The sequence below is a fragment of the Mycothermus thermophilus genome, assembly GCF_041956435.1.
Source record: "Mycothermus thermophilus strain CBS 625.91 unplaced genomic scaffold VTJ04scaffold_1, whole genome shotgun sequence".
In the NCBI taxonomy this organism is placed as follows: domain Eukaryota; kingdom Fungi; phylum Ascomycota; class Sordariomycetes; order Sordariales; family Chaetomiaceae; genus Mycothermus; species Mycothermus thermophilus.
This window is the reverse complement of record NW_027191427.1, coordinates 3,814,028-3,835,218: the sequence shown is the minus strand read 5'-3', so window position 1 is coordinate 3,835,218 and position 21,191 is coordinate 3,814,028. Positions and strand designations below refer to the sequence as shown.

At 57.2% G+C, this 21,191-nt stretch overlaps 8 protein-coding genes across 8 annotated transcripts; 2 read left to right on the top strand and 6 right to left on the bottom strand.

Moving 5' to 3' along the window:
- Nucleotides 1-34: 34 nt before the first annotated feature.
- Nucleotides 35-1,352, bottom strand: VTJ04DRAFT_1419 (uncharacterized protein; the record flags this gene model as incomplete). The annotated part of the gene is made up of 3 exons (XM_069359104.1): nt 35-1,008; nt 1,066-1,218; nt 1,301-1,352. 3 exons carry the CDS (start codon nt 1,350-1,352, stop codon nt 35-37), a joined length of 1,179 nt encoding a protein of 392 aa, XP_069224027.1.
- Nucleotides 1,353-1,783: 431 nt separating this feature from the next.
- VTJ04DRAFT_1418 (uncharacterized protein) lies at nt 1,784-2,641 on the top strand (the record flags this gene model as incomplete). Its single annotated transcript, XM_069359103.1, has 1 exon — nt 1,784-2,641. The coding sequence occupies one exon, from the start codon at nt 1,784-1,786 to the stop codon at nt 2,639-2,641; it is 858 nt and encodes a 285-aa protein (XP_069224026.1).
- A 1,005-nt stretch (nt 2,642-3,646) lies between these two features.
- On the bottom strand, nt 3,647-5,785 carry VTJ04DRAFT_1417 (uncharacterized protein; the record flags this gene model as incomplete). The annotated part of the gene is made up of 3 exons (XM_069359102.1): nt 3,647-5,446; nt 5,514-5,670; nt 5,730-5,785. The coding sequence occupies 3 exons, from the start codon at nt 5,783-5,785 to the stop codon at nt 3,647-3,649; spliced, it is 2,013 nt and encodes a 670-aa protein (XP_069224025.1).
- A 66-nt stretch (nt 5,786-5,851) lies between these two features.
- On the bottom strand, nt 5,852-6,601 carry VTJ04DRAFT_1416 (uncharacterized protein; the record flags this gene model as incomplete). Its single annotated transcript, XM_069359101.1, has 2 exons — nt 5,852-6,074; nt 6,540-6,601. The coding sequence occupies 2 exons, from the start codon at nt 6,599-6,601 to the stop codon at nt 5,852-5,854; spliced, it is 285 nt and encodes a 94-aa protein (XP_069224024.1).
- A 4,662-nt stretch (nt 6,602-11,263) lies between these two features.
- VTJ04DRAFT_1415 (uncharacterized protein) lies at nt 11,264-14,643 on the bottom strand (the record flags this gene model as incomplete). The annotated part of the gene is made up of 2 exons (XM_069359100.1): nt 11,264-11,372; nt 11,447-14,643. The coding sequence occupies 2 exons, from the start codon at nt 14,641-14,643 to the stop codon at nt 11,264-11,266; spliced, it is 3,306 nt and encodes a 1,101-aa protein (XP_069224023.1).
- A 796-nt stretch (nt 14,644-15,439) lies between these two features.
- Nucleotides 15,440-17,327, top strand: VTJ04DRAFT_1414 (uncharacterized protein; the record flags this gene model as incomplete). Its single annotated transcript, XM_069359099.1, has 6 exons — nt 15,440-15,637; nt 15,691-15,825; nt 15,898-16,111; nt 16,182-16,560; nt 16,666-16,766; nt 16,879-17,327. The coding sequence occupies 6 exons, from the start codon at nt 15,440-15,442 to the stop codon at nt 17,325-17,327; spliced, it is 1,476 nt and encodes a 491-aa protein (XP_069224022.1).
- A 556-nt stretch (nt 17,328-17,883) lies between these two features.
- On the bottom strand, nt 17,884-19,409 carry VTJ04DRAFT_1413 (uncharacterized protein; the record flags this gene model as incomplete). Its single annotated transcript, XM_069359098.1, has 2 exons — nt 17,884-19,283; nt 19,355-19,409. The coding sequence occupies 2 exons, from the start codon at nt 19,407-19,409 to the stop codon at nt 17,884-17,886; spliced, it is 1,455 nt and encodes a 484-aa protein (XP_069224021.1).
- A 436-nt stretch (nt 19,410-19,845) lies between these two features.
- Nucleotides 19,846-20,937, bottom strand: VTJ04DRAFT_1412 (uncharacterized protein; the record flags this gene model as incomplete). Its single annotated transcript, XM_069359097.1, has 1 exon — nt 19,846-20,937. The coding sequence occupies one exon, from the start codon at nt 20,935-20,937 to the stop codon at nt 19,846-19,848; it is 1,092 nt and encodes a 363-aa protein (XP_069224020.1).
- Between the last annotated feature and the right edge of the window lie 254 nt (nt 20,938-21,191).

Below are 21,191 nucleotides of genomic sequence, written 5' to 3'. Positions count from 1 at the left end.
ACAGCAAGACTTCATTCTCAGGTAAGATATCAAATCAGAACATAAAAGCTTCTCCCTGGACCGTATTCTTGGCCACAATCTCCCTCGCAAACTCTCCAAACGTCACCTTCTTTTCCATATCCACCACCTCGCCTAAGTTGGGCTGCGTGAAGACGGCGAGCGTGTTGCGAGCGACCCGGCCTTCGCACAGCGCCGCCCTCGCCCCGCGCACAAAGTGCGGCACTGCCTTGAATCGCCCACCCGTGATGCGCTCCAGCGCCTCGCCCGTCTGGAATGCAAGGCAGTCTCGCGGGATACGCACATGCACCGTCTTCCCCGTGCGCGACTTGATGTACAGGCCGGCCGCCGGGTCCGGGGACGCATCAAGCTCGGGAAGCGGGGCGAGCGGTGGCAAGGTAGTGCCGGCAGACCCGGGCTCGATCTCGGGCGCCGCCACCGTCGGGTTGGAGGCTGACTCGTCGACGAACATGGCCGACGTCAAGCCCGTGAGGCAGCCGTGGTCGACGTGGATGCCGCACCAGTCGTCTTCGTCCTCGTCAATGGCCTTCTCATCGTTGGCTTCCTGCTCGGATACGGCCAGCGGAGATGGTAGGTTTGTGGGGTCTCGTGGGAAGTAATGCAGCAGGCGGGCCTTGGTGGTGGTGGAGGTGCTCACAACGCGCTCCAGATAGCCTGGGGGGTAATCCGGGATCTCAGCCTCGGCGAAGCGGTCGCAGGCGCGGGCGACGAGCACGGCCACGTCGATGATGAGGCGGCACAGATCTTCAAAAGTCTGGCGGAAGCCAGGCAGGGTGGCCTCGTCGGGCCAGATGTTGGGCGACAGGTACTCGGGGAAGCTGTCGGGATTGAACTCGGGCGTGGGCACCGCACAGTCCAGCGTCTTGTCGACGTAGAAGGCGCAGTTGGCGTAGAAGGAGCCCTTGTGGGTGTCGATCTGGCCGTTCTTAAGCGTCTCCTTGCCCAGGGACCAGCCGGTCAGGTACTTTGCCTTTTCGTTCTCAAGCTTGTCTTGAGCAAGAGTGTCAGTGCTCAAGCATCTATGTTTAAAGCGACGTACGTACGTACCCAGCTGGGACTTGGGCAGATTTCCCAGGTAGGACGAGTACGACAGGAGATGGTGTCTCAGCCTGTGGAACTCAGGAGGCACATCTTTGACGATCAAGATGCCGAGGGACTCTGGGCCAAAGGCTTCTTTGAGTGCATCGAGAGAGACGGTGCCTGCGTTGACGCAGCAATTTTGTGAGTGACCACTTATACGTGCAGCCGGCATAATTTATCCGTCATGTGTGGGTTGACATACCGTCCTTGAGAGCGTTCAGCGAAACTGTCACAGCCTGTGCAAGAGGAGCCATGATGTCTGATGGTTTACCATTCACTCGGCCACATCAGCATGATCATAGAAAGAAGGGAAAAGGAAGCAAGAAACTTGGAGATGTTGACTTTTCGTACGGTTACTTAAAGCGTCAGGTCATGTTACCTATCGTTCCTTCCCCTCCACCTCACCTCTCCAAAGACTGGGGAATGGGAATGGTGGGGCTAATGCCAAGCTCCTCCCGGAGCTTCCTGCTGAAGCGGCAGGTGATCGCCTCCCATGATGTTGCGGAGCTCCAGCCGTTGGCACCGTTGCCTCTCTGTGCCTTATCGATAAGATGCGGCGCAACGCTCTGATATGACATAGCGCAGTCTAGAACAGGTCCAGGCCGCTTCTCCAAAACATCAACAACATCAACAACTTGACAACAAACACACCCACACTTTACTTCACCCCCTCAATCACAACACAATGGTCAAACCACTCACTTTCAAAGGCGACAAAAAGCCCAAAAAGCGCAAGCGCACCGAGGCCACCGACACCCAGGACGCCGACACCTCCTCTTCCTCCAAGCGCCAACTCGTCAAGTCCTCCGCCGACGACGCCGACAAAGACCCCGCCGCCGCCGCCGCCGAGGACGACACCTGGGTGTCCGCCGACCTGGTCAGCGACGTGTCCGGGCCCGTCATGTTCGTCCTGCCTAGCTCGCCCCCCTGCGCCCTGGCCTGCGACCCGGCGGGCAAAGTCTTCGCCATGCCCATCGAGAACATCATCGACGGCAACCCGTCGACCGCCGAGCCGCACGACGTCCGCCAGGTCTGGGTTGCCAACCGCGTCCCGGGCACCGACCACTTCCGCTTCAAGGGCCACCACGGCAAATACCTGTCGTGCGACAAGATCGGCCTGCTGTCGGCCACCGCCGACGCCGTGTCGGCGCTTGAGTCGTTCAACATCATTCCCACCCCGGACACCCCGGGGACGTTTCAATTGCAAACCCTCCGAGACACCTTCATTACCGTCAAGGAACCATCTTCTTCATCATCCTCGAAGAAACCCCCCGAAATCCGCGGCGACCAAGACTCCATCACCTTCCACACCACCTTGCGCATCCGCATGCAGGCGCGCTTCAAGCCCAAACGGAAAGGGGAAGGCGCCAGCAAAGAAGAGAAAGCAAAGGAACACATCAGCCGGCGCGAGCTCGAGGCGGCGGCGGGGCGCAAGCTCGATGACGACGAGGTGCGCATGCTCCGCCGCGCGAGGAGGGAGGGGAACTACCGCGAGGCGCTGCTGGATATCAAGGTGAAGAGTAAGCACGATAAATGGGGGTGAAGATGACGGGATTCTAGTGGAGTTTTGTCTGGCATCGGGTTGTTGGTTTCCTTGTTCTTGTTTCGGGTGTATATATACCTATAAGTATATCCTACGTGTCTTGAGATGAACTAATGTCGATGAACTGGCGGTTTTATTCATTTGACTTGTTGTTGCTTTGTGGGCATATCGTTTGGGATGGAATCAACTCAAAATACATAAATACCCCTTTACACATCCACACAGCCTCTTCACCGTCCACCATGTCTTCCAAGTAAAACCAAAAATCATTAACAACAATGACCACCCGACCACCAGCTGAGGGTATTCCCTCACCACGGCATGGGATGACTACCGTCTTGCCAGAGAGGCGAACGGCATACCAGACGGCGAAGGATTGGTACGACGGGACTCGATGGGTCACCGGAAGGCAAGCAGACCGTCAAACAGCCCTCATCCCCCGCTTTAGACATGGAAGCTGTGGGCTGTGAGCATTGAAACCAAAAAGGCATGATCACAACCCCAGCGCCAACCACATGGATGCCCATTGCAAACCGAGATACACGTACACTTCAAATTCTCAGCTATCCAAGTAACATGCGGCGCTAAAATATACAATTCCAATTTGCCCCATCGAACTTTGCTATGCTCTCTCCATAGACGTGACATATCCCTTCTTCTCATGCCAGACGCCCAAACTCCATAGTAAACTGACATATCCAACATCCGGTGCGCTCATCCAAAAAGAACATGCCATGGCGACTTATGGTCATTTCATTTCCAACTTGAAACGACAAAAAGCCCAGCCCACCCTGCCATTTTCAGTTCCAACAAAAGCCCGGCCCATATCCAAATGTATATAATATATACGAAGAAAGAAAAGAAAGCAGGCCGCTTGTTCTCCCAAATGCCAACGCCACAAGACTGAAACAAAAATTCCGCAGCGAATATAATACAAGCCAAAATGTGATCCAAAAAGAAAGCTGGACACGTGTCCGAGAAACAACTCTAACCAAATAAAACAGTCTACTCAACCTTGACTCTCTTCGCATCGTTGCCCGTTTGTTCCGAAGAACCCTCACCCTGTTGCTGGTCGCCACCATTGCCTCCATTGTTGCTGCTATTCCCAAGATCGGGACTCTTCCGCTTCAGAGGCGGGAGATCGTCACGAAGGAAAGACGGTCCGGTACCGACCACGGGGGTCTGCCAGGTGAGGGGGCTAAGGGTATTGTGCTCATTGCCCTTCAATCCCCAGTCAGCATAAAAGCTGCTGGGGCTGGGAAGAAGACCGTCACCCAGGAACCGTGATGGCAGGGCGGAGACAGGCGTGTCGATGTTCATGCTGCTGCTCTGCGGAGGCGGGCGGGCAAAGGGGTTCGGCGGGCCCGTGGCACCAGCCGAGAGCAGTGTGCTCGAATGTGATGGAGATGGCGGCGGCAGCACGACGCCCGAAACATGAGACTCGGGGCGCCGAGCCGGCTGAGACGTATTATCAGCAGCAGCCGTAGTGGTGCCGCGCGGAGAAGAGTCATTGGTGGCGCTTCCGCCATCTGACTCATCCGGGATTTGCACCTTGAGTCGAGGGCGTGAGATGGTGCTCGCGGTGTGGATGCTGTTCGATCGCGAGGGTGGCGTGAAGGTGGTCTCCGGGATGTTACCCAGAGAGCCGTTGCGCCTGGTGACTGAAGCCACCTGCGTGTTGATACGGGGGAGGGTCGGCGGAGAGGTAACGTTGGGTCGCGAGGCCGTGCTGACATCAGAAGACTGGGACCGGGCAGGCTGAGACTCCTCTGGCTTCGGTTTCGGCTCTGGAGGGTTGAAAGCCGCCAGGTGCTGTGAAAGGACGGAGCGGTTCTCGTCAATCGGCGTGAAGATGCTGCCACCCTTGCGCGGGGGGAGCTTCTTGATGTTGGTGTCGAGGGCCGGCAGCTGACGCGTCCTCTCGGGCAACTCTGGCTTCGGCCTCGACTCAACTGGAGCTGGCGCGGGAGCTGGCTGAGGCTGCTCCTGCGGTGTCGGCGCCGTGAAGGCAACCTGAGGAACTTCTTGCGGTTGAGGCGGCGGGGGAGGAGGTGGCAGATGCTGCTGCGGTTGAGGCGGGCTCTGCATGGGAATGTTGTGTGGCTGATGTGGCTGCGGTTGCGGAGGCGACATCTGCGGATATGGCTGCTGCGGCAGTTGAGCGGGCAGCTGGGGCGCGGGAGGCTGTGGAGGAGAGACAGAATGGCGCGCAGGAGGAGGCGGCGGCGGAGGAGCTTGCGGCGGGTGCTGCATGGGGAAGGATGTAGGACCCGACGCCCTCCGCTGATCGTCGACATACGCTTGCATCTGGTGCGGTTGTGGCTGTGGCTGGGGCTGGGGTTGTTGCTGGGCATAGGGATACGAGGGATGAACCGGAGCCATGACGTGAGGCATGTTGGGTGGCATGCTATGAGGATTTTGAGGGCCGAAGACGGGTTGTTGAGGCATGTAACCATACCCGTTCACTGGAGCTTGGGGAGGCCCAGGAGGCCCGACAGGCTGAGGAACCATGGCTGGGCCCATGCGATGGATGTCGTTCCGCGACGCCGGCCGTGAGGTCATCTGCGGCTGCGGGGTGTGTCCCCGCGGCCCAAAGACGCCGTTCTGGATCGGGGGCGAGCCGGAAGGGGTGTGATGCCTCATGACGGGAAACTGGGGCTGGGCCTGGAATTGAGGAGGAAGCATGTGAGGATCCATGCCCTCAGCCCGGGGAGGGGTAGCGTTCTCGTCGTCTTCATCGTCGTCGTCGTCGGCGGCGTTGGCATTGAAATCCGCAGGCGTCCTGTACTCATTGGGTTCTCCGTGCTGTTACGAAGTCGCCCGGTTAGCAAGTGATTCCACGTCTTGTTCCGTGACAGGGAAACAAACATACCAAGGTCCACCGGTGCAGCATCTCGCGCATGTCGCGAGACGAGAATTGGTGGAGCTTCTTGTTGTTTCCGAAGATGACCACTGCGACATCGACGTCGCAGAGCACCGAGAGCTCGTAGGCTTTCTTGAAGAGGCCGCCTTTCCTCTTGAGGAACGTTCTGTATTGCGAATGTCAGTGTCTTTTGTTCCCTGGGAAGACAGGGGCGGGGTTGCGTACACAGAGCGGTTCCTCTCATCCTTGATCTTCTTGATATCAATCTTCCTGCGACCCATCTTGACGACAGCGCTGTGGCTGAGGAGCCGTGATATCAGATGTCGGGTGGTTCTGTTGAGCCGAGGCTAGGAGACCGAGGGCAGGGTGGCCGCGGATGCCAACCTCGAGGCAGGCAGGGAGGACAAAGGCGAGCGGTCTCGCGCAGTCAAGTCGACGTGAGGATGGTCGAGCGCGGCGAGGAGCACAAGGGCAGACTCGACGAGGGAGATGATGGCGCAGAGCTGAGGGAGAAGGCCGGCGATATCTAGACTTGTCGCTCGGCACGCATGGATGGCGGGGCAGGGAGGACTGCGATGCGCTCAGTCCCCAAGGGCGGATGGTGATCTTTTTGAGGAGGACGAGGAATGGGGAGCCCGGGTCGTTGGTGGGTTTTGACAGAATCAAACGACCTGGGAGAGCGACGTCAACGGCGGCAGCGGCCACGACGCGGGAAGCGCAACGAGGGGCAGAAAATCTAAAAAGATAGTGCCGGTACTTGGGCGATGTGTGAGCCGTAGGTAGTATGGAGTTGTTGTGGATGCAGGTTCAACAACGATGAGGCTGGATCTGGTGATGCCAAAAATAGCCCGCAGAAGATCAGAGGATGAGAGACGGACGGGGAAGAGAGGTGTGGGTTGGTGGCCTTGGGGGTGTCAGGACAGGAAAAGGCAGCAGAAGACAAGACGGGGAGCCCTGGGGGGAGCGGGAGCCCAGGCCCTTGGGGTAGCCCTGAAGCCCCGGCCGTCAGGGCAGCTGCGCAGGGCACGACCTAACGGGACCGGGGGAGCGAGGGCCGCAGCCCGCACCTGCCCGCAGCCTGCAACCCGCAGCAGCATGGGTCAAGAAAGAGCTTGGCGGAAGGTGAAAGGCCCCGCCGACAGGCATGGGGGTTGTTTGAAATCAGCTGCCGACCACCTGATTGGCTGGTGTGCTCACAAAACTGTGGGCGAACCGAGCCTTCGCACTTCACAAAGGAAGGAACGGGAGCCGTCTGGGGTACGAAAAAGGAAGTTTCAAGAGTCGAGATGTGTCCGTTTCGTCAACACTCGGGAACGACTTGAAAGAGCGAAGGACCGAGTTCGCAGACAAAGATCAGATGCCTTTCAGAGCACGAGTCCGAGTTCCCTCAGTGCCCTGAATATGGGACGAACAAAACGACCCAAGATCATCAGATCAGCTTCTGGCCTTCCATCACCACCGGCCTTGTTCAACAACCTTTTGGTGGACTGACTCCTGGCTGAAGTGGAAAAAGCTCTCGAGGTGGCAGCACAATTTTGCGTTCTCGCAAGCTCGCAAACGACATTTTTTGTACAGTTGTCCTGTTTGGGACATTCTGGAAGGTGTCAAGCCAGAGGTAATATCCGGGTAAGAGTCGCGGTTGCCGGTTGCAATGCAGGCTTCAGAAGCGATCCATTCCAAAACCTCCCGACGTCGCTTCCTCAACGGCCGAGACAACGGTCCTTTCTCCCGGGTTCTCATCTCATGTCCATGTCCCACGAAAATCTTGACGGTTTTCATCTCATCAAACAACAATCCGGGATCCAGTTCGCATCCATGGGTGACCTCAGGTGAGGTAGGAAATTCAATTCGCAATCCATCTCTCTCATCTCGTCTCATGATCAACTTGTGAAAAAATCTCCAGCGGGTTGTTTGGATGATGGGCACGTCAATTCATCGGTTCCAGGGTTCAGAGTGCTCCAGCGTCGCACGAACACAACAACGGACGCAACGGACACAACGGCGCCCCACCGATAGCAAGGCCGGTTTATTATTCCCGTCGGGACACAGAATACGCCATCCGGCAACGCTGGCTTCCGTCGCGGAGCCTCCCCGCGCTCAGGTCCGTGTGGCTCAGGCCAGAGGTTAAACCACATGTTGAGATACAAGCCACATAGGACGTAGTATCTCTGAGCAATGGCAGTGGTGTCTTTCCCTTACTATGCTGTGGCGATGATCTCGGCCGCTGTCGGCATCTGTCGACATCCGTCACCTACTGAGTCATCTCGGGCTCCCTCACCTCATCGCTCATCCACAACCCAGGCCATGTTTACACTCACTGTCCATCGTATCTAGACTGACCGTTTCTGTCGAGATTGACATGCCCGTTCATCGCGACGCTACTGTAGCATGCTGCGCGGCCTCGGCTCAGAATTCCAGACCCGAAGATTGGGAGATGGGCTGTTCCCGATGAGGTGTTGCAGTGCGTTCCTTGGCATCCATCCCACCTCGTCATCGCTCACGCAGCGCAGATGGTCCAGGAACCAAAGCAAGGTGACGCGGCACACTTTCGAGCGGTGTCATGTCCCATAGAATGGGCTTCCAGTATCATGTGGAAAGGTTGCGAGGGCGCTGTGTGACATGACGGGAGCTGCTGCAGATGGTGGGCACAAGCACAAGCACAATCAAGGGAAGCTCGAAGCTTCGGGCTAATTTGTCCCCAAAAGGCGGGCACCACGGCTTCTCATTGGTTGAGGCACCAGATATTAGCCCGCGTTTCGCGGCTTGCAAGCGCCCACTGGGTTAAATGGTGAGGGACCAGATCTTCTCATTGGATAAGACAACAATTTGCCCGCTTGCCAAGACCAACATCCCGCATAAGCGCGGTTCTATTTTTAGCTATTTTTAGCTCACATCACCTGCAGCCATCTGCACACCAACAAGAACCTCTCACTTCGGGCAACGCTCTCGTTCTCGTCAACGTCACCCGCAACCTTGGACGTTTTTTTGCCTGCTTCATGTTGATGATTTTCGGCTCGATGCAACTCGCTGCATCGTGATCTTGCCCTGTTCAAGACCAAAAGTCTCCGCCTTTCCGAACGCTCTCCCGCAATCGGCCCTAGGTCGTCTGCAGCTCCCTGACGCCAAACATCCAACTTTCCCTCAAACCAATTTAGACATGACCTCCTGTCAGCCCTTTCACACCGACCCAACGCCTTGGATCCCGGGTCTCACACAGGGTTGGAGAAGGTATGCACAAGTAGCTGACCACACGGCGGTTAAGCAAGGCACCATGCAAGTTGGGTTCCTTAAGATAAACATAGAACCTCGTGGCCCACGTGCTGGCTGTCACCGGCAGCTACCATGTGTGTAGATTCTCCTCCATCGACGCATTCTCGATGTGATATTGCCCGTAGCATGATCTATCTTGAGAGCTTCGGCCCTAGCAGTCAAGCCTAAGTCGAGGTCAACTGCCGCCGGCTACTACCAACATGCATCCAATGTCTCTGTAGCGTGATGGAATACTATCCCGAACCAAACCAGCCAGCCGTATTCTCAAACACATCTTTTGGTCAATCTCCTGAACTGTCTCCAAGAACCCCAAAAAGGAATCTCACCAAAGGAAGACGGTCGCCGCACTGGCCCGTCCTCCTACATCCCGTCGTAGTAGTCTGATCTGATACTACATCTTCTTCTACCCTCTTCCAATACTACCCTCTCATTCATCACCGTCATCCGTCCCTGACCTTCCACCCTATCACGACGGGACATGGACAAAACATGCTTCCCAAAAGAGACCAGACTTGGCCGAGCCAAGTCCGCCGCCGCAGCCCCATCTCAGATCGGTCACCAAGCAGACCGACAAGCGCCGGCACTTCTATGATCTACGTAGTAGTAGTACATACATACTTCAAGCCTGACGCACACCTACCCTCCTTCCCTCCCTCTCGTGAGCCGGCCTGCTGCACCCCCACGGCACGGGTCCCAGATCCACCACTCCTATGTAAGAAAAAGAGAGATGGTATGTACGTACCCTCAGGGGGGCCGCAGATCTGCCCGGCCAACTGGGTCACGGCCGCCACCGCGGGGTGCCCGGTTCGGGAGATGGAGGGTTACCTTTGCTACTACTACTACCACTCCGTACCTACTCGTACGTAGGTCACTTCAGACGGCGGCGGGCCCGATGAGTCCGCCTGCGCAAACCTCTCGCCCCCCCTTACTATACCTACCTAAGTACCTCCCACCCGTCGCTGCTGCTGGACTGCCGGGCTGGGCTGGGGTTTCATGCGGCTCCTCGTCAGGTAACCTAGCCACGAAGGTGCAGCATGACCTAGACATGACAAACCATCAGATATAGATCTATGTTTGTAAATGTATGTACGCTCAGGGGATGGATGATACATATGCGAGAGCACAAAAGATGCGTGGAAGATTCCAAAGAACGTGGGCATGGTGAGACGAGGACGGGAACGTAATATGAGTGATGTCTGGGTGTGTGTAAGTAAGCCTCTGGTCTCACCTCCATGTTTCAATCAAGAGTGGTGAGAGCGGTGCAGTGTAAGTGGTGGAGTTTGACACGCAAGGAGTAAGCTTCCCATCACACGTGGTCTCGGTGATGATGTTTCGCATTTACTGTACTACAACTACACCTCAAAGTACGAACGGTAAACGGCACACTTGTGGCAACATTTCTCCATCTCAATATCCACCCAGATCGGTTACCAAACAAGCTTGGGTCAGCACAGCTCAATGCGTCTTATTCGCCACAACCTCCCTCAGGGGAGAGAGGTGATTTGGAAGCACAAAACAAAATAGAGAGAGGGCTTGCTTGGAAACAAAAATAAACAAACCTCGACATGAAGACGTGAAACACCGAGTTGAGCCCCACGCCTAGATAAGGTAGCTTACAACATCTCAAAATCACCATTTCTTTGTCCCGCCTTCCACCAAACTCGAATCAACCATGAACAGCCGTCCAGGTACACCACCTCTTCACATTGCTCATCACCTAACTGCCATGTCCCTAATTCAGGTAGTTAAGAAAACAGGAACCTCAATCTGAAGGGGCTTCACATTACTACACCGTGAGTCTGGTACTGCTGACGTTAAGAAACATGTGGTATCGAACCCCCTCCTATTCCCACCATATTTGCCTGTCTCATCATCCCAAACCCATCCGTGGTAATGATGCTTGTGCTAGTCTCTCTAGCAAGGGAAGTCGAGTAGGCAGCTAGTAGGGCTTCCCATAGTTTAATAAGTATGTACAATACCGCTGACCTTACCAAGCTCACAGAAAACATAAGACACCCAAGCCATACCGAATATCATTGTGAATCCCCATGCCTAACCACCTGGAAGTCTGTTTTCCTCTGCTTCCCATTCCCCCAAACGCCGACCCGCCAACTCCAAATGTGCTCTCGTGAATTAAGTCGCAAATGAACACCACCGCCGGCCATGATGACCCCACCCATGTCCACGCTGCTTTCCCATGTGCCCTCGAGAAAAAGAGATAATGAACAAGAAGAAAAATAAAAGAATATAAGCACACAAACGGTCGAGCTGTCAACGCATCGGCCCATTATCCATGGAGTTTGTGTCCATCGGCCTGGTTCATTTCCCTACCGCCAACTCTGCCATCAAAAATGACCGGGATCTTCTCTCGATCCGTTCCACTTTTGCAAAGACCTCGTAGGTCCGCGAAAGGGCTAAATTGCGCTTCAGCATTGTACACACACCGCCGTGCGTTCGCGCACATGTCTTCAATCCGCAAAACTCGGCGCTTAGAGGTTGAGGAAGCTCGCGGCAACCGGGGCATTGATCTGCCCAAGGCTCGCGGCATCGTCGGGGTTTTGTTCGCGCGGGCGCGTGCCGTTGAGCAGCGGGCAGAGCCTGTGTGAGAGATATCAGTCAGCATAGGTCTTGACCGAGAGAAGGCAGGGTGATGATGATAGATAGACACATACTTTTTGTTGGTCTTGATATGACCAACCTGACCGCAGTTGGCGCACTTCCTCGTCGTACCAATCACCTTCTCCGTCGTCGGCTCGATGTCGTCGTCGTCGCCGAGGATGGCTCCGCCGCCCTCCTTCATCTTTTGCTGAAGCTTCTTCTGCTTCTCGCGCTTCTTACGCCGCTCCTTGTTCTTTTCTAGACGCTCCTGCTCGATGCGGGCCTTTTCGAGAATGAGTTCGTCCTTTTCGGGATCGCCGGTGAGCTGAACGTTGTAGATGTCGATGTTTTCAAACTCCATCTGGCGTCTCCGCTTGTTGTACTGCGCAATGACGACCGGGTCGTGGACAATCTCGGTGACTGTTTGGATCTCGCCGTTCTCGCCCTTGATCTCGCGGATGATCTTCAACTTGCGCCAGCTGGGAGCGCTAGCCTGGCTCTGGCTGACCTGGCTCACGCCGTCGCCCATGTGGAAAGACTGCGTGGCCTGGTTTTGCACGTTGAAGCGCTCATCCTCATCTTCTTGGGCAAGGATGTCGTCATCGTCATGCTCTTGCGTGTCCTCCAAGCTCTGCTTCTGCCGGTTCCAGATGTCGCGCAGGGATTCGGTGTAGAGGGTGTCCTGGTTCTTCACGTTGTACATGTGGCCACCGTTCGCCTTGCGCTGCCGCTCGATAGCATCGGCGGAGGTGGCAAGCGGGCCGTGGAGCTGCTCCAGGAACCCGCCCTTCATAGATGTGCGGAGGTAGCTGACACCAAGACCCTTGCCAGTCGGGTCGCCAGGACCATGGACCGCGATCATGGCCTTGCCGTGGCTAGCATCGATGAAGGCCTTTGTGAGACGCCAAGGTGCCATCTTGTTGGCGAGGGCATCGGGAGGCAGCTCATCACCCTCCAGGAGGTCGTCGTCCTGGTTCACCTCGTAGCCGCCGTTTTCGAGTTCGTGCGCGCCAACCTGCATGGCGTCAAGAAGGCAGACTTCTTCGGGACGAACGAGGCCGCGGATTTCCGACTCGGGCATCAGCTCTTCGCCCTCGGGGAGCACCCAGTTCCTCTTGTCTTTCTGGAAGACAAGGAACTCCTTGAGTTTCTGGCGGTTCTGCGACTCATTGGAGTCGGCGACGTGGCGGGTAATGTCGGTCAGGGTGACGTTGTCGCTGCGATGAAGCAGGCGGTACGAAACCATCTTGAGGCGGTTCTTGGCAATGTTGGTCACCTTCCGCGAGTGCGGACCAGGCACCTCCATGGACGGGAGGGTCTGGCCGACGACGAAGAGATGGTCAATGTTGCGGAGATACCAGGTCGAACCGTTCCTACCGGTTGAGCTGCGGCCCAAGATGAAGTCGGTGCTCCGTGGCGTATGCTTGAAGATAGGAGCGCGGAACATTTGGTTATGCAGGGTAGGCACCGTCTCGCCGGGGTTCACCTGGCCAACCATGGCGAAGGGCGAACGATCCTCGGGCATCAGGATGTAAGGCTCGCCGAGCTCCCGCTTTTCCGGCCTCGCGTCGGTCCCCTTCGAGCGGCGGTAGTAGTTGATAATCTTTTGACCCATGCCAAAGTTGGAGAGCACGATGGGAATCTCCTCGCAATACTCAAAGAGGATGGCGCTCGAGTTATCGTTCATGGTGAGATCGGCTGAGGTCTGGAAGATCTCGGCAATGCGCTTCCCCTTAAGCTGCTTCTTCTTCTTGATCGTCGGAGCCTTAAAGCGGACGTTCTGGAAGGCATCTCTCCGTGGGTGGAACTGGGGCCGGTGGTAGCTATGAGGATCGCTTGCTGACAGCTTGACCTTGTAGTACGGCCAGGTGAGTCGCTGGGCCGTCATGCTGTGCTCGACGGGGATGGAGGCGAGGGTGGCGCGGACCCGGCTCTGGCTGTTCTCCTTGAGGGCGTCGTAGGCCGTGTCGCACGAGAAGTTGAAGCGCGTGGACAGCTCGCGGCCAACGCGTCCGTTGGCGAGGCGGACCGTCTTGTGCTGCACCTTTCGGCGCTTGGCGGAACGATCCGACTCGACGTCATCGATCAGCAGATAAGGGTCATTCATATCGAGGATAACGCGCTTGGCAAGTTTGGCCGTGGCCTCTTCGAAGTAGTCAAAGTTGGGTGCGGTGAAACGTGGGATGGGCGGGAGCCCCTTGGGGACCTCGAGACGGCGTTTCTTGGGGTTGGGTTCTGAATCGAGGAACATTCTGTCCCAGGCCTCGTCGTCCCCATCAAACTCAGCCTTAATGAGCATGTTGTCGGAGTCGGGCTGGGCAGCCGGAGAAGCGGGCTCTTCGGGTCCGTCGCTGGCAACATCGCCGAGGCGAATCATGGAGTCCCAGTCGTCGCAGACCAAAGCGATGTCGCGGAGGGTGCGACCGCCGACGAGCTCGTTCTCGTCATCATCGTCGATATTGAAGACCTCGAGATCGGCTTGCTGCAGTGGCTCAGGTTCTTCGAGACAGACAAGCCCGCGAGCCTCGGCTTCCCGAATCTTTTGGTGGACAGTTGGCTGGGCGGTGCCCGAGATACGGAACAGCTTTTCTTGGTCGACGTCGAGGTCCAGGCTCAGCTTGGTGGGCACGAGAGGACGCGGAGGCTTGAGAGGTTTCTTGGAGATCCAGTGGGCCTGCTTTGGTCGGAAGAGCTCGTTCCAGGCTAGGATGGCATTTTCTTTGAAGCTCGGGAAGGCTTGCTTCACGGCCTCAACCAGGGTCTCCGCGGCGGGAGGGATGTTGGGGTCTTGATTCGCGTCGCTCGGCTTCGGATAGTGATCGAAGTTGAGGGCGATGAGGTCATCTATTGTCTCGCGCGGGGCTTCATCGACCTGCATGCGATCTTCGTTTTCGGCCTGGCCAGCGGTGGCATTAGAGCGGGCCACTGAAGCCGCGTCGGAGGCGATATCTTCGTCGCCGTCGCCGAAGAGTGCATCCAGGTCATCTTCGTCAGCCTGGGAACGGGCTTGGTCGTCGTCAGCGGCACTGCGAGAGGGTGGCTCTTCGTCGGGAAGCTCGGAGTCGCTCAAGTCTATGTCGGCGTAATCGATGGCATCCTCGGCCTTGTCGGTCTGGTCGATCTCGGCGCCCTGCTCGAACTTCGCAAGGAAGTCGCTGTTTTCGGCGATGCCCTCCTGGAGATTCCGAATGAGCTCGTCATCGCGGGCTTCCTGAAGCTTCCAGTCCTCCTCGTTGAGGGCATCGATGCCCGTCTCCTTGTCGGCAGCCATGGCGATGGCCGGTGGCGCGGTGAGTGTCGCGCGTCGCTGGCTTGCAGAGTCGTGGCTCGGACTCAGGGTCGTTGAGTAAGGGTCGCGATATTTAGATGGAGAGTCCGGTAGCGACCATGTTTCGAATAAGGCGAGCCGGATGGGCGCGACGCGAAGAAAATGCCGGTTGAGTCGGGGAATGGGGTGTCGGGTGAAATGGAGAGACGCGGAAGATGCCGAAGTGGTGTTGAGGTCGAGAGAGACGGATGGGTCCAGGCCGCAGGTTGCAGGATGCCAAGAAAAGAAAAATCACTGGCCGCCCGAATCCGTGATGCAACAGCGATGCGAGTGTGGGGAACTGGCCTGTTTGGTGGAGCTTCTGTCAGAGTCCAACCCCTCAGACAACCACTTACAACTCGGGCCTCTATGATGGGACTTAATAAGCAGGAAATCAAAGGCAGTATTTTTGTTGGCTTTTGGTTTGTTTTCCTAGATCAATCCAAATTCACAGTTCGCTTTGTAGGTACTGAGTAAACTGGAAACTTGGGATCTTGGGTGGAAGGAACGATTTCTGATTCGCAATCATGAGTGAAAGTGAGAACATCAACAACTTGGAAACTGCTGCGGGAGGAATGTGCATAACTCAGGTAGCTGTAAGCCCCGCAGATTGAGTCCAGTAGATCTCGTCTGGCTTCACTCCATCTTGCGATGCTGCTGTAACTCTGAGCTCGGTACCTCCACCAACATTCTCCAACCTGACTAGATTGGAATCTGAATCTCATCCTCATCTTCCTGATCACAACCATCAGTTACAATTATGACCGCGAATGCACCCAACCCAATCCCGAACCTCAAGGAAGAGCTCCGGGCCCGGTTCGTAGGCAAGACGCTGTATGAAGTGCCCGCGCCATCGGTTGTCCTGGACCTCGCCAAACTCGAGAACAACTGCCAAAAAATGTTAGAGGCCACCCAGAGACGAGGATTGTCCTGGAGAGCCCACATAAAGACTCATAAAGTCTGAGGAGAATCATCTGTTCCTACGGTTGCCCAGCCTCTAACCACTCCCAGACAACCGAACTCACCCGCCTCCAAGTCGGCGATAATCTGTCCACGCCCGTCCGTCTTGTTGTGTCCACCCTTCTCGAGGCCGAGAACATACTACCCCTCCTCAAAGAATATAAATCCCGTGGCCGCGAAGTTAACGTACCCACCCCGTCCTCTGGCGTGAACTACCTATGTAATGGGACCATATCAATACTCACAAGACACATCCAGGTGCTCCTTGGCTTTCCACTCATTCCTTCCGCCGTCTCTCGCCTAGCCGCATTTGCGTCTGCCCTCGGGCCGGGCTCTCTCTCGGTCCTAGTCGATCATCCTTCCCAGCTAGATGCTGTGACCGCTCTCAGACTCATCACCCCGGGCCAGCACCCGCCTAACGTCTTTATCAAAGTCGACACTTCTGCATACCGCCGTGCAGGCGTCGTCAGAGGTGGAATACCTGTGACCCCCCTGCCCCTGGTTCAGAACACGACAGACTGACAATCCGATTTGATGGATAGGGTCAACCGACTTCTACACCCTTGTAAACGCCGTCCTCGATGCCGACTCCCGCGGCAGGTGTGTCATGCGTGGTTTCTACTCACACGCAGGCAACAGCTACTCGGCGCCTAATGACATGGTCTCCGCGGCTGAGTACCTGAGGAGGGAGTTGGAAGGTCTGTTGCTTGCAGGGTTGGATGTGCGATCCATGGCCAGTCGTAATGGCTCAGACACGAGGGAGTTAGTTCTCTCCGTGGGGGCATCTCCAACAGCCATGGTGGTACAACTGCCGATCCATGTGCAAGACGGAGAACTCCACGCGTCAGCGCCCCGGGTAGAGAAAACAATAGAGTCCTTGAAAACCGCCCGGTTCGAGCTGGAAGTGCACGCTGGTGTGTAGTAAGTCCAAGTACTCCTCTAACCCCTGGCCCCATCCTGCAGCGAAGGAAGAACAGCAGAAGAGACAGAAATCCAAGCACTGACAACGCCGTTTTCTACTCTCAGCACGACTCTCGATCTCCAGCAACTTGCCACTCAGTCCATTTACCCACCACTGCTGACGGCCGACGACATTGCCATCAGCGTTATAGCTGAGGTCGCTTCAGGTAAGCCTAAGCTCTCAACTACCATCGTGTTTCCATCTTCCACCCCACCACCACTTGATTCATGAAAGTTCTCGCGGTGTTTACCATGGTGACCCGGTCTAACATCAATTAGTCTACCCAGGCCGTGGTCCACATTCCACGCCCGAGTATCTCATCAATGCCGGCACTCTCGCCCTCGGCCGCGAGCCCGTTCAGGACCGCCGCTCCTACGACGGCTGGGGGATCCTCATGCCGTGGGGTCCCCTCGCCGGCAAGCAGCCTGTCCCAGGCGCTGACTTTCCCCGTGTACACAAGGGATGGAGGGTCCAGCGGATCAGCCAGGAGCATGGGATTCTAACATGGACGGATACGGAGTTGCCGGAGGGTGAGGACGAACCAGGTGTGACGGATAAGATAATGAAGGATCTACCGAAGCTGAAGTACGGGCAGCGAGTGCGGATATGGCCGAACCATAGCTGCATTGCGGGAGCGTGTTATGACTGGTATTTGATTGTGGATAGTCGGAGGGAGGGGAAGGAGGATGAGGTGGTGGACGTCTGGCCGAGGTGGCGGGGGTGGTGAGGATGGCGATGCTTGCCCAGGGCGCTGGAGCAAGGAAGACCAAATGCATGGCAAACAATGAGAGTTGGTACTATTCCAGGTCTAGGTATATAGGAGAGCAAATAGAGCTACCAGAACTCGAATCCCATCTCCCGAGCCAAACGGCTGGCGAGATATGTAGAAATCAGACGTACACACCACATCATTATCAACATTGGTGTTGCTGGTACTCTCATTTTTATTCTTCAATTGCCCATCCCTTCCTGTCTCTTGTTCGCCAAAGCTATACTAGACATGGTCCTAGTACGGTGACATTATGAGATGCTCTGATCTCTCGTCGGTACATCAATAACCTCCATCCGTCCAAACCAAAAAATGGGGGTATTTATTTCTTCTCTTCATACCTAGGTAGGTGGTTCCACACTTTCATTTTCGTCCCATCCCTTACGCCATCACACGGCATGCAACTCGCCAGATCCCCAGATTCATCACTCTCCTCCAGCTACGAGTCTCAAACAAACAAAACCCCACAAAACACGGCCATCCATCACCAGATCGTCACCCTCACGCCGCCGCCCTACTTGCAGCGCTTCTCGACGATCCCGGGGCCGTTCTCCTCGTACTCCTTCCTCGAGATCCACATCTGGTGGAACGTGCCCAGGCTCGCGAGGATGCTGCCGCCGATCCAGGCACCAAACCGGCGCTCGCTCGTCAGGCCCGCCGCGTGGATGCGCACCTTGACGCCCGGGTACATGGTGGTGAGCTCCTGGTTGAGGCGGTCGTTGAAGCCCGTGAGCAGGCTGGTGCTGCCCGTGACCACCACGTTGCCGAGCAGGTTGGGGCGGAGGTCGACGTCGACGCCGTCGAGCGAGGCGCGGATAAGCGCGGGCAAGGTCTGGGCTTTGGTGAGCTGCGGCACGTCGTCGGGCGAGGCCGGCGGGTACGCGGCGGTCTCGTCCCAGAGGCCCTCGGACACGCGGAAGCGCTGCTCGCGCCACATCTGGTTGTAGCCGTCGGGCATCTCGAAGACGCGCCCCGGCTGGGTCTTGACGTAGTCCTCGTTCCCGGGCGCCGTGAAGCGGCCAGGCCCGCGCCAGACCTCGACGACCGACTCCTTGAACTCGGTGAGCACGCGCTCCTCCTCCCAGGCTCGGTACGAGTCCGAGATGGGGAAGTCGAACTTTTTGAGGCGCGCGTCGGGCGGGGCGCCGGCCTCGACGGGCTTCTTGTTCTCGACCATGAACCACGGCACGATTTCGACTTTGGGCTCGCTCGACTTCCACATGGAGCGGATCTGGCCGCTCAGCCAGAGGCCGGCGGCCGGGGAGCGCTGGACGGAGCGCTTGAGGATCATGCCGTCGTGGACGGCGGCGACGGTGAGGTTGGCGCCGCCAACGTCGATGACGAGGGCGGTGGCCTTGCCGGCGGCGAAGGCGGCGAGCACGGGGCTCTTGGCCAGCCAGAAGGCCGGGCAGCCCCAGTTCTCCATGCACATCTCGATGGCCTTTTCGCGGGCCTTGGGGGTGTTCCACGGGGCCTCGGTCACGAGCAGGGGGTTTTCTGCGAGCGGCTTCTCGAGGGCGTCAGTATTGTTCTCGTTGGTGGCGGCAGCGGATGGGTCGGCCTCGCCCATCTCGACATCGCCGTCCCCATCGGCAGGTTTCTTGTCGTCGTTGTTGTCGGCGCCACCGCTTCGGATGGGCTTGGAGGGATCTGGGCGCGGGGGTTGCAGGCGGCGGACGAGAACGTGCTCCCACAAGCGGGATGCGGCATCCCAGTCTTCGACGACGGAGTCGCGGTTCATGTAGTTGCGGACCTCGAAGCCGGGGCGGGGGAGGATGACTTCGTCGCCGAACAGGTCGCGGCCGTCGACGTGGCCATAGAAGGACGGGATGACCTGCTTGGGCATCTCCTCGCCGGCAAAACCGGCGCGGGTGTTGCAGTAGCCGGGGTCGAGCACGAGGGCAGAGACCTCATCTGGGCGCAGCGATGGGTTAGAGGGAGTCAATTGATTGATATTGACATGGAGGCAGCAAGGTAAGGCTCACCTCCGCCGTATATGTCGGTCGGCTGGACCGACGATGAGAGTGGTTGTTGCGACATGCTGGGGTTTGTGTCTGAATTAATTGATTGAAATTATTTGCTGTAAGGAGGGTGGTGATACGGTGAGGAATCTCAGACTGGAGGTTGCAAATCCGAGGTTGCGTCGCGCCTTGTCGCGTTGGAGTTTGATGGAATTGGAGAAGTTGAAAGTGGTGGATGGGAATTTGGAGGCGCGGCTCCCAGCAAAACGTTGCAGCTGCTGGCGCGCTGAAGCACCTGAAGAGCTGGGAAAAGTGGGGCGCGTCGCAGCTGAGCGCAGCCTGAAAGCTGCCAGTGCGGGGAGCTTAGGTGCCGCTGCAATGACACTGAGCTTGTCCCTGAACCGAACTCCAGTCAAAAACATCACAACCTGATATCAGGTCACCTTTGTACATACCTTGAGGCATGACACATGAAACGGATAAACTAAAATAAAATAGGAACTACCAAACGCCGTCTATGACACAACCGTAATGCCAACATCCCCCTCATCCACCCCGCTATCCCACTCCCTCCCCTCCCCATACAACACCTCGCACACTCCAGCCAGCGGCACATCCATCACTGCATCCGTCCCTTCATTCCACGCCTCCTTCCACGCCACCCCACGACGGCGATGAAACGGCGTTTCCTGTCCCTTCCCATCCTCTTCCTCTTCCTTCTCCTGCACCGCCTCCCTCGTCACCGTCCCTCTCCTCCTCCTCCCCGAGCCACCACCACCTCCACCACCACCAGTCACACTATCCTTCCTATTCCTCCTCCTCAACCCCGCCGCCGCTCCCACCCCAACCGCCTTATCCTCCCTAATAATCCGTCCCTTCGAATCCACCACCGCCACCTTCGCCGCCTCATCCACCACCGTCTCGACGCTCTCCATCGGCAGCGTCAAAATCTCCAGGTTATACCCCGCCAGCGCCACATATATGTACACAATCAGCATGACCAAAAAGCTCGGAATCGCCAGCGACCACCACCGGTTCGGATAGTAATAAATCCCCAGCGCGTGCAGGAACGGCGACGGCAGGTAGCTCCACAACAAATAAATCAAAAACGACAGCGAGCTGAACAGGTACAGCACGAAGCCGTAGTACTCGTACGTCGGCACCTTGGGGCGCGCGCGGGGGACGGGCCCGTCGCGCGAGTGGTGGTGGTGCGGGTGGTGGCCGCCGGGCGTGGAGGAGCCGGGGTGGCCGCCCGTGGCGGCATCGTCGTCCGAGGCGTCTGGGGTTGTTGGGCGGGACGGCCGGAGGAGGGAGGTTAACGAGGGAGAGGGTGGAAGCGGGGTGGGCGGACGGCCGTAGAAGGGAGGGGCGAAGGCGTGTTGCGAGAAGGGTGGCGGTGGGGGGTCGTCGTCGTCTTCGTCGGTGTCATCGTTTTCGTCTTCCTCGTCGCTATAGCCGATGCCGTCGTCGTTATCGCTGGTTGACCGGGCCGAGTGGTCTTGGTTGGCTTGTTGCACCCCGTTGGGTTGGTTTAGGACGGGGATGGCAGGGCCGGGGAGACGGCTCGCGGCGTCGCCGACTTCTTCCTCTGAGGAGGTCATTGGCATTGTGCTGTCATGTTGGGGACCTTGAGGGTTGGTGTTTGGATTTGGAGTTGTGCGAGTTGCATGTTCTGGTGAAGTCCACGAAGAGCCACACGGGTTCTCAACACTCACATCGACCCCTGTCCGCCAAGAACTCAGGAACAGGAAACAGTTCCTCCACCTCAACATCCACTGTGTAAGTCCCGAGAGAGTACCTACCTGAGTTCATGTCTATGGTGTATGTATGAGTGTATGACCCCGACATCCACTCCATTCCC